The sequence below is a fragment of the Bos grunniens genome, chromosome 13 (assembly GCF_055505025.1).
Source record: "Bos grunniens cultivar Pamir isolate PY7600 chromosome 13, Bosgru_T2T1.0, whole genome shotgun sequence".
NCBI lineage: Eukaryota > Metazoa > Chordata > Mammalia > Artiodactyla > Bovidae > Bos > Bos grunniens.
In genome coordinates, this window is record NC_141177.1 from 35,778,064 (window position 1) to 35,790,326 (window position 12,263).

Genomic DNA, 12,263 nt, shown 5'->3' on the forward strand with positions numbered 1-12,263 from the left:
GTGAGTCTGCAGATAACCCATTATTTTCGCATCTTCACCAAAGATAATTTTTGAATTAACATGTAACTTAAGCATTTTTAAATCCATGTTCACCCCTTTTTATTTGTGCCTGGAATTAGGGATTGTCTCATACTAAGATTATATTGTCTTTGAAATTTTTCATTCATTTCAGTGAAACAGCTCTTTATTTTACAATAACATCTACTTTTAATTTTTACAGGTGTTAACATTCACTCATAATTAGATTCATTATAAATTTTTTTATCTTGTGGTTAATCTCCCTTGATTATTGTTTAAATCCTTTAACAAAAGAATCAATCATCTGATAGGCAGACAGTTGTTTCTTACTGGTCTTATTAAAAATAGTGATTTTAAAATAACTACATATCTGGCCTCTGAAAAAATTCTTCAGAGTCCCTTTCTTTTTTTCTTTTTTATGGAGACATCAGTAGTTTAATGAATGGGGAAGCTTGCATGTATGAAACAAATCTTGGAGCAACACCCGACCGTGTGCACACGTTGGCAGGCAGGACATGGTAGCAGTCTTCACTGTGGGTGGGGAATGGGGGAATTACCAGTTGCAGGGGAATTGACTTCAGGTGTGAGCTCCTTTCACATGGGCATTTCTTTCAAAATTGTAGAAAGCAGTGAAATTTCTAAAATTTACACTTAACAGTTTTTGTGATATTTGAAAGCAGTGATATTACATGATAGTGATAATTTTGCTTGGTGGTTTGTTAAGAACAAAAACTGCACTCTATATGTTATATAGTCTTGTTTCTCAGTGCTTGATGTAGCTGAATGATGTCAATCAATAACTGTTTAAGAAGGCAGTCATTATGATGTTTTTCTGGAAACATTTTTTTTGTTTGTTTGTTTTGTTAATACGCATTTTGAAAAGTGTTCCAGCAATCATCTGATTCAATACATGCTAAGATGGGCTTACGTGATAGTTCAGTTGATAAAGAATCCGCCTGCAATGTAGGAGACCCTGGTTTGATTTCCTGGGTCAGGAAGATCCCCTGGAGAAGGGAAAGGCTACCCACTCCAGTATTCTGGCCTGGAGAAATCAAATCCATGGACTGTATAGTCCATGGGGTTGCAAAGACACGACTGAGTGACTTTCAATAATAATAATACAAATAAGATGTGAAATAACTCAAACAGTACTGTTACTAGAATACTGTTTTGGGCTAATGGTTACTTTTTTTCTCCAAAGAGCCACCTTCCGTTTCACTCCAAAGCACTTAACATTTTGATAGTCTTTTACAGAATGGAACTCTTGTTTTTTTCCTAAGATCTTTCTAAGACTTATTACATTTAGAGTATTAAAAAGGACTGCATGTTTTGGAATTGTTACTGAGATCTTTAATTTCCCAGTGCTCAAGTCTTAAGTTTTTTTTGTTTGAAAAAATATTAGTAAGCCAGAATTTAAGATTACCTTCTGAAGTTTAATAAAGTAGGCGTTACAATTTTGGAAATTCAGTGTGTTTTAAGATTTGGTTCATTTGTCAGTACCGTAACGTTTTATGTACCAGTCATGAATTTTTAATGTGAATGCCTGTAGACTCACAAGCCCTTTGGATTTGTAATTGGCCCTTCGGACTGCTCCTCAAAACTCCATTCTGTTCGAGCCTCATTTGCTTTATTCTGTGATTAGAGGGTTTGTTACTAAAACAGACAGGGGTGAAGTTTTTAAACTTAATTACTACAATATGTTCATTTTCAAATGTTTAATCCACAGGGTTATTCTTTTATGATTATAGATACTGCAGTCAGCACTTTGAGAAATTCCTCTGATACCAGAATTAAAACAGAAACAGTCTCTCTTCTACTCACTTTTAATGCCCACTGGTATTTACTGTTACATTCATGGCACCCTTTCAAGTCACATTTCACTAGTAACTTTTGTAACAGTATGGATCTATACCATTTTTGTAGCAAAGAGGATTTTTTTTTTGAGGAGGGTGCAGGGGACATGGGGAATAGGAATAGGTTGGTTAGTTCTGGGTGCCCATTATTGCTAAGAAACATTCCTATTTTTAATATATATGTGCATCTTTTGAGGATTATAAAGTTTTATCTGTGAAAATACAGAAAAATGATAGCAAAAAGTTTTAGTAAAAAATATCTAACAGATGCAGGATCAAATGTTCCTCGTTTTTAAACATAATTCACCATATTTTAAGATGAACACTTTCACATTACATTTTTTTAAAAACGTCTACACAGTTTATTATCAATTCACAAGTGAACTCTTATGACAAGGATGTATTCAGCCGGAGAAAATGAGTTCCTGTATTGTCCCAGGATTAACAAATTGAATGTATATCTAATGCAATGTTAGTTTTCAAACTTTGAAAGTTTGCAAGTTTTAAATAAGGTTTTAGCCTCTGGATATTTTAAGTAGCAGAATTCTCTCTTGCCTAACTTGTTACATACTTACTGTCATTTGGCACATTTCTTAAATCAATATTGAAATCCTAGAAAAAGTTAGAGTATTTAATGCCATCTACAGATGTACTATAGGGAGAAATGTACATGTTCCAGACTTAAGAGTATATATAATACATACCTAGAAAAGAATTTGAATATGTGAAAGTATTGATAATGATTGTCTATAAGTGATGTGATAATGGGTGATTTTGTTTTCTTTTTGCTTTTTTGTATTTTATTAAATTTCTTTTTCAGGAAGAAAAAATACCTTGTTAGGTTGTCAAACCTTGTTAGGTTTGAAATTTTGCTTTTAAAATATGTAAAGGATTGTTTTTGGCACATAAGTTTAATTAGTCAAGTTTGTTTGTTTGTTTTTGATGAAAATTAGGAAGCACTTCATACTTTAGTCCCTTAGGAACACACAAAAGAGTCTTTGTGGTAGTTCATTCTAGCTTTTAAATTGCTGTAGGCATTATCAACAATACATAAGGCTGGGCTTTCCTGGTGGCTCAGATGGTAAAGAAACTGCCTGAAATGTGTAGGAGACCTGGGTTCAATCCCTGGGTTGGGAAGATACCCTGGAGAAGGGATTGGTTACCCACTCCAGTGTTCTTGCCTGGGAAATCCCATGGACAGATGAGCCTGACAGGCTACAGTCCATGGGGTCGGCAAGAGTCAGACATGACTGGGCAACTAACACTTTAACTTTCTTTTTAATGAGACAACTCGATAACAGAAGACAAGTATTATAATTTTTCACACTGTATGAATTTATAAACTTCAAGGCATGAAGAGTAAAACTGGATGCCTACTCCCATTTAATTAAACTTGTTCTTCAGATTTACCCATGCATGTTTCCTTTCCTGAAGGAAAGGGCTTCTTGTGCTCCTTAAAAGCACGGGTTACTCTGATACGAGGATCTGATATCCTTCCTGTTACCTACTTAGCAGTTTTAAAATACATGAAATGAAGAACTTTATGATGCCTTTTAGTTCCTTGCATACTTGCAATAATTGATCTTACAGTATTTGTTCTTACTGTTTATTTCTATCGGAGAGTTTCAGCTTTTTCCAAACCCTTGAAGAGTTACTTCAGATGAGATGCTTCTTCCAGTAATCACATTGACTGCCGATATACGGAACATAATGTGTATTTGCTGTTAATTTAACTCAGAACAGAGTATCAGTTAACGATTAAACTGAGTATTGCAGGCAGATTAAAGAAGGGGTTTAGAACGGTTTTATGTGCCAGTTCATCTCATTTTTCTTTGTTTACTTCCTCACCCTCATTTTCTTCCAGCGTTCATCATGTTTTGTGACCTGGTACATTCCTGATTTGGGGCATTATAATATTGATATTAACAAGATGAATCTCTTGGTTTCATGCTTAGTATAAGACTTAGGCCACAAACATCTAATGACATCATGGGTAGAAAATAAGATACAAGAAATTATTGCAGACGTTTAACTTTTAAATTGCAGACTATCGGTGGCCCATGTCAAGTCATAGTTCACAAGTGGGAGACTCATCTACAACCACGATCAATAACCCCTTTAGGTATGGGCATTAACTGCATCTGTTTGAGGCATATGCATAAAGTTACTAATATGCTGCACATTGGCTTAGTGAGATTTAATAAATATTTATTTTAAAGTTTAAGGTAAATGCATTGTCAATACTACAAGTTTCACTTAGTGTCTTACTTTCAAAACTAAGCAGTTCTTAATTGCCTTTCTTTGTAAACTTAATTAGAAACCTTTGTCTAGTTATTTTTAATTTCTTGGATTAGATGACTTTATGGAATATATATTTCCATTTGGAGTAGTTACAAAAGTTTGTAAAATAGCATTTTTCTTAACTGAGCATCCGTCTGTGGCTTTGATTACTTGCTCAGAGAACTTAGAGAACGTTCAAGGAAAGAACTAACACAAAACAATGATTCTTTTAACTTTGAGTAGTATGTTATTTTATTTATTGTGTGTGTTTTTTTTTTAAACTAGTGAATATTTGAATAAACTTGTATGAATGAATTCAAATTTCCTGGTTGTAGCAGACATTTTCCCCCAATACCCTGCTGGCTATGTTAAAGTTGCTATTCAGATAATTTTTTTTTGTTTGTTTAAGTGTTGTTTAGTTTTCTTATGCCCAACAGTGGCATTTCTCTTCATACAAGTATTTTTGAATTTCCTTTTCCATACTGAGATTGAAATTTGAAATTCTTTGCACATACATTAAATTACTCACTTGGTTTTGTGTATAAATTAGTGCTGAGAAATCTTTTAGTTTCTAGAAAAAATTATAATTTAAAGATAATAAATGGCTTGTTAGTTACTAGCTTAGATTAGAAAATAATGAGTGATTCTGCTTTACCCTGCATCAAGGACACATCTCGTTTAAACAAATATCTTGTTCCGTCCTCTGTTGGATTTTATTTTTGCATGTTTTAATACATTTCTGATACTATATTTATAATTGTTATGATAGTGTACTTTAGAATTATACTGAGGTTGGAAAATATTAGGAATTGAATATTTAAAAAATTGCATTTTGAAGCATCCTGCAATTAAATATATTTTCTTTGAGAGGTAGGATGATTTTTGTTTCTGATCTTTTTAATAAATTTATTTTAAGCTTTTGGGAAGTATAACTTCTGAACTTAAGAGCTGTGTGAAATATACCAGAGAATCTTTACTGGAAACTATCACACTTATTTTGACAATTATTTCAGATTTATGTTTAAAGTAAACTGGGGAATGAAGTAGCAGGGAAGATAATCAGTATTTTACTTAGAGGGTGGGGATTAACAGTTTTTCTTATTTAGTTGACATTTCTGTTGGAAGGGAGCACTTACCTTTTGGTAGTTCCTCACAGCTCTATGTATACAGGTAAGTTTATACTGTTTGAAAAGCTTTTAGCTGGCTGTAGAGAATAGTTGGGGTTTGAGGAGCATTATATTTAAGATCAGAATAGGCACTATGTGAGAATAAGCATTTTAATTGTGCCAAGACCTTTGGTTTGAAAAAAACCAGGCGATATTGTTCAGCAACTTGTCAGTCTGATATATTGGTTGGTATAAACATTTGTCCCAGTGCCTCTAGCCTGGAGCACCTCTCTGAGGACTTTTCTTTTCTCTTCCTTGTAACATTGTGAATAATCACCATGAATGTAAGAACTATTACTGTCTGATAGCCTCCTTAAAAGGGGTTTCTTTATTGAGGGCTACAATAAATATGCTTATTCACTTTGGGATGCTTTATATTTTTAATTAATTAAAAAAAAATCCTTAAGGTGGGTAATTTCTCAGTTGTTCATTCTGTGTGTACATCATGAATTTTAACTAAGTTTTCTATTTTCCTTCAATTTTAGAAAGTGAAATTATTATTGACGATGGACAATTTGGAATCCACAGTAAGTGAGACTGAGTTTTCAAAAATCTTCATCATGTGGTTGAGATCTTACATAACATTTTCATTAGAAACAGCACAGAGAAATAAGACTATGATTTTTTTTAGATTATTTATCTGTTTATTTTTGGTTGTACTGCATCTTTGTCTAGTTAGGATGAGTGGGAGTTGCAGTACCTGGGTTTCTCACTACAGTAGCTACTCTTGTTGCAGAGTACAGGGTCTAGGCACAAGGGCTTCAGTAGTTGCAGCTCAGGGACTTATCAATTGTGGTGCATGAGCTCTAGTTGTCCATGGCATGTAGAATCTTCCCGGCCCAGGGGTCAAAGCTGTGTCCCCTGCATTGGCAGGTGGACTCTTAATCCACTGGATCACCAGGATCTGCTGTATCACCATGCTTCTTGTGGAATCTTAGTTCCCCAATCTGGGGGATCAAACCTGTGTCCTCTGCAGTGGAAGTGCAGAGTCCTAACCACTGACCGCCAGGGAATTCTCTGCGGTATAATTCTTATGCTTTACAATTTTATGTTTTTGATTTTTATTTGGCTGGTAACTTTAGGTGTAGGAATTAATAGAATTAACTTAAAAATATTATACTTAATGGTTATTATATCATCACTTAACAGTATTGTGTTTGAGAATATTAATTGTTCTAAACCTTTAAATGTGAACCATTACTCATAACCAACATTTGTGCATTGTTTGTATGTGCATTTATACTAAAATCCAGATTAAAGAGAATGTTCTAGTCATTCTGGCTGAGTAAACAATTTACAGTGGAGTCTAAAGTCCTTTTACTTCTGAAAATGTTATGCATTCTTATACTTTCTGCATCAGTAGATATTTTATCCTAAGGATTCAAGTTATTTCTTCAATGACTGGAATTCATTATCATGCTAAACCTCCATCTTCATTTTAGATACTATACCATAGGAATCAAAAGTTATAAAGGGGGTGAGCAGAATGTGTGCTCACAGAACCAGAGATAATTGCTCATAACCAGAATTACTTGTTCCTGTTGAATACAGGAAGGAGTAGGGCCTGGATGTTTTATTTTTATTTATTTATATGGCTCTGCTGGGTCTTCACTGCTGCACGTGGGCTTTCTCTAGTTGTGGTGAGGGAGGGCTACTCTTCCATGTGGTGTGCACTGTGGTCTGCAGGCTTCTCATTGCAGTGACTTCTCTTGTGGAGAACGGCCTCTACGCTGGTGGGCTCAGTAGTTGTGGTGCCAGGGCTTAGTTGCTGTGGCATGTGAAATCTTATAACCAGACCAGCGATCGAGCCTCTATTCCCTTCATTGGTGGATGGATTCCCATCTACTGAGCCATCAGGGAAGTCTGGGCCTGAGTGTTTTGATTGTGGTTTTACTAGGTACATATGTTTATCCACTTTACAGATGTAGATGCTTTTGTAGTGTTAGGACAGTAACTTGACTTATTTTCTTGATTTTGTTTGGGATTATTTATATTACATCATAAAGTAGTCTAACACTTGAGATGGTAATGGTTTCTCTTTATGTATAAAATTTTGATAGTTAGGAAATCAGACCTAAGGAGAAAGTTTCCTTGATTTATTTATTTTTTTTTTTTAAATCCTGTTGATGGAAAACTTAGGTACAAAACAGTTGTCAGCTCCCTGGTATTTATGACAATGTTATTACTTTTGTTAATTTGAAGTAAGAAACTTCAAATTAACACTGCTAGCAGTGTTATCACAATCATGCAGTTTATCAATGACAGAATATTAGGTGGATAATACATTTATTTATTTTTTTCAACTTTAAGAACAATTTATTTTTCATTGAAGGATAATTGCTTTACAGAATTTTGCTGTTTTCTGTCAAATCCCAACATGAATCAGGCATAGATACACATATATCCCCTCCCTTTTGAACCTCCCTCCCATCTCCCTCCCCATCCCACCAGTCTAAGTTAATACAGAGCCCCTGTTACGAGTTTCCCAAGCCATACAGCAAATTCCCATTGGCTATCTATTTTACATATCATGGAGGTTTCTATGTTACTCCTTCCATATATCTCATCCTCTCCTCCCCTTTCCCCATGTCCGTAAGTCTATTCTCTACGTGTTTCCCCATTGCTCCCCTGTAAGTAACTTCTTCAGTACCATTTTTCTAGATTCCGTATATATGTGTTAGAATACAATATTTATCTTTCTGACTCACTTCACTCTGTATAGTAGGTCCTAGACTCATCCACCTTATTAGAACGGACTCAAATGCATTACTTTTTATGGCTGAGTAATATTCCATTTTGTGTGTGTTCTACAACTTGTTTATCCATTCATCTGTCAATGGACATCTAGGTTGCTTCCATGTTCTAGCTATTGTAAATAGTGCTGCAGTAAACAGTGGGATACATGTGTCTCTTTCAGTTTTGGTTTCCCCAGGGTATATGCCTAGGAGTGGGATTGCTGGGTCCTATGGTGGTTTTATTCCTAGTTTTTAAAGGAATCTCCATACCGTCTTCTATTGTGGCTGGATCAATTTACATTCCCACCAACAGTGCAAGAGCCTTCCCTTTTCTCCACACCCTCTCCTCCACACCCTCTCCTCCACACCCTCTCCAGCATTTGTTTGTAGACTTTCTGATGAGGGCCATTCTGACCAGTGTGAGGTGATATCTCATTGTAATTTTGATTTACATTTCTCTAATAATGAGTGATGTTGAGCATCTTTTCATGTGTTTGTTAGCCATCTGTATGTCTTCTTTGGAGAAATGTCCGTTTAGGTCTTTTTCCCACTTTTTGATTGGGAAGTTTGTTTTTCTGGTATTTAGTTGTATGAGCTGCTTGTATATTTTGAAAATTAATCCTTTGTTAGTTGTTCCATTTGTTATTATTGTTTCCCATTCTGAGGCTTGTCTTTTCACCTTGCTTATAATCTCCTTTGCTGTGCAAGAGCTTTTAAGTTTAATCAGGTCCTACTTGTTTACTTTTGTTTCTATTTCCATTACTCTAGGAGGTGGGTCATAGAGGATCTTGGTTTAATATATGTCAGAGGGTTCTGCCTTTGTTTTCCTCTTAAGAGTTTTATAGTTTCTGGTCTTACATTTAGGTCTTTAATCCATTTTGAGTTTATCTTTGTGTATGGTGTTAGAAAGTGTTCTAATTCCATTTTCTTACATGTAGCTGTCCAGTTTTCCCAGTACCATTTATTGAAGAGGCTGTCTTTGCCCCATATTGCCTCCTTTGTCAAAAATAAGGTACCCATAGGCTTTCTATGTTGTTCCATTGGTCTGTATTTCTGTTTTCATGCCAGTACCGTACTGTCCTGATGCCTGTAGCTTTGTAGTATAACCTGAAGTCAGGAAGGTTAATTGCTCCAGCTTCATTCTTCTTTGTTAAGACTCCTTTGGCTATTTGGGGTCTTTGTGTTTCCATGTGAATTGTGAAATTTTTTGTTCTGGTTCTGTGGAAAATGCCATTAATAATTTGATAGGGATTGCATTAAATCCATAGATTGCATTTGGTAGTATACTCATTTTCACAATATTGATTCTTCCTACCCAGGAACATGGAATATCTTTCCATCTGTTTATGTCATCTTTCTTTCATTAGTGTCTTATAATTTTCTTTGTACAGTTCTTTTGTCTCCTTAGGTAAGTTTATTCCTAGATATTTAATTCTTTTTGTTGTAATGGTGAATGGAATTGATTCCTTAATTGCCCTTTCTGATTTTTCATTGTTAGTATATAGAAATGCAAGTAATTTCTGTATATTGATTTTGTATCCTGCAACTTTGCTAAATTCACTGGTTAGCTCTAGTAATTTTCTGGTACTATCTTTAGGGTTTTCTGTGTACAGTGTCATGTCATCTGCAAACAGTGAGACTTTACTTCTTTTCCACGGGATTCCTTTTGTTTCTTTTTCTTCTCTGATTGCTGTAGCTAGAACTTCCAAAACTATGTTGAATAATAGTGGTGAAAATAGACACCCTTGTCTTGTTCCTGATCTTAGGGGGAATGCTTTCAGTTTTTCACCATTGAGAATAATGTTTGCTATAGGCTTATATATGGGCTTTACTGTGTTGAGGTAGAGCTTTTATTTTTGAAGAGTTTTAATCATAAATAGGTGCTGAATTTTATTCTGCATCTATTGGGATGATCATATAGTTTTAATCTTTCAATTTGTTAATGTGGGGTATCACATTGATTGATTTACGTATATTGAAGAATCCTTGCATCCCTGGAATAAACTGAACTTGATTGTAGTGTATGAGCTATTTGATGTGTTGCCAAATTCTGTTTACTAACATTTTGGTGAGGATTTTTGCATCTATGTTCATCAGTGATAGTGACCTATAGTTTTCTTTTTTGTGTGTTGTCTTTGTCTGATTTTGATCAGGGTAATGGTGGCCTCATAGAACGAGTTTGGAAGTGTTCCTTCTTCTGCAATTTTTTGAAAGATTTTTAGAAGGATAGGCATTAGCTCTTCTCTAAATGTTTGATAGGATTCTCCTGTGAAGCCATCTGGTCCTGGGCTTTTGTTTTCTGGGAGATTTTTGATCACAGCTTCAATTTCAGTGCTTGAATTGGGTTGTTCACAATTTCTGTTTCTTCCTAGTTCAGTCTTAGAAGATTGAACTTTTCTAAGAATCTGTCCATTTCTTCCAGGGTATCTATTTTATTGCCATATAACTATAGTAGTCTCTTATAATCCTTTGTATTTCTGCATTGTCTGTTGTAACCTCTTCTTTTTCATTTCTAATTTTGTTGATTTGATTCTTCTTTTTTCTTGATGAATCTGGCTAAAGGTTTGTCAATTTTATCTTCTCAAAGAACCAGCTTTTAGTTTTATTAATCTTTACTATTGTTTCTTTCATTTCCTTTTCATTTATTTCTGCTCAAATTTATGATTTATTTCCTTCTACTAATTTGGGGGTTTCTTCTTTTTCCAGTTGTTTTCGGTGTAAAGTTAGATTGTCTATTTGCTGTTTTTCTTGTTTCTTGAGGTAGGATTGTATCACTATAAACTTCCTCTTAGAACTGCTTTTGCTGCATCCTGTACGTTTTGAGTTGTGTTTTGATTGTCACTTGTTTGTAGAAATTTTTTGATTTCCCTTTTGATTTCTTCAGTAACCTGTTAGTTATTTAGAAATGTATTGTTTAATCTCCATGTGTTTATGTCACATCTGTTTTTTTTTACAGTTTTTCTTTTTTTCGCCTAATCATTTCTTTCTTTCTTTCTTTTTTTAAATTTTATTTTATTTTTAAACTTTACAATATTGTATTAGTTTTGCCAAATATCGAAATGAATCCGCCACAGGTATACCTGTGTTCCCCATCCTGAACCCTCCTCCCTCCTCCCTCCCCATACCCTCCCTCTGGGTCATCCCAGTGCACCAGCCCCAAGCATTCAGTATCGTGCATTGAACCTGGACTGGCGACTCGTTTCATACATGATATTATACATGTTTCAATGCTATTCTCCCAAATCTCCCCACCCTCTCCCTCTCCCACAGAGTCCATAAGACTGATCTATACATCAGTGTCTCTTTTGCTGTCTCGTACACAGGGTTATTGTTACCATCTTTCTAAATTCCATATGTATGCGTTAGTATACTGTATTGGTGTTTTTCTTTCTGGCTTAGTTCACTCTGTATAATAGGTTCCAGTTTCATCCATCTCATTACAGTTTTTCTTTTAATTGATATCTAGTCTCTCATAGTGTTGTGGTCTGAGAAGATGCTTGATATAATTTCAGTTTTCTTAAATTTACTGAGGTTTGATTTGTGACCCAAGATGTGGTCTATCCTGGGTAATGTTCCATGTGCACTTGAGAAGAAGGTGTATTCTTTTGCATTTGGATGGAATGTCCTGACAATATCAGTGAGATCCATCTCATGCATCATTTAAGACTTGTGTTTCCTTATTAATTTCTGTTTTGATGGTCTGTCCATTGGTGTGGGTGGGGTGTTAAAGTGTCCTACTATTATTGTGTTACTGTCAATTTCCCTTTTTATGTCTGTTAGTGTTGGTCTTACGTATTGAGTTGTTCCTATGTTGGGTGCTTGAAAGTGAAAGTGAAGTCGCTCAGTCGTGTCTGACTCTTTGCGACCCCCTGGACTGTAGCCCACCAGGCTCCTCTGTTCATGGGATTCTCCAGGCAAGAATACTTACTTCTTGGGTGCTTAGTTACTTAGAATTCTTATGCCTTCCTCTTGGATTGATCCCTTAATCATTATGTAGTGTCCTTCCTTATCTCTTGTAATCTTTATTTTAAAGTGTATTTTATCTGATACGAGGATTGCTACTTCAGCTTTCTTTTGCTTCCTGTTTGCATGAAATACATTTTTCCATCCTCTCAGTTTCAGTCTATGTGTTTTGAGGTCTGAAGTGGGTTTCTTGTAGACAGCATATATATGTGTCTTTTTGTATCCATTCAGCCAGTCTGTGTCTTTTG

At 35.1% G+C, this 12,263-nt stretch overlaps 1 protein-coding gene across 18 annotated transcripts in view; it reads left to right on the forward strand.

Moving 5' to 3' along the window:
* The window catches only part of GPCPD1 (glycerophosphocholine phosphodiesterase 1), a 66,991-nt gene that overhangs the window by 14,887 nt on the left and 39,841 nt on the right, over positions 1–12,263 (forward strand). For 13 of the 18 annotated variants that reach the window (XM_086333468.1, XM_086333470.1, XM_086333465.1 and 10 more), the window contains one exon: positions 5,803–5,844. Coding sequence is in view for 6 of the 18 variants with exons in the window: in XM_086333465.1 (XP_086189591.1) it covers positions 5,803–5,844 (42 nt within the window). In the remaining 12 variants the exon portion in view is untranslated. Of the gene's footprint in view, positions 1–3,917; positions 3,994–5,802; positions 5,845–12,263 lie in introns of all 18 variants that reach the window. The other 5 variants (XM_086333461.1, XM_086333469.1, XM_086333463.1 and 2 more) reach the window with 1 other exon arrangement.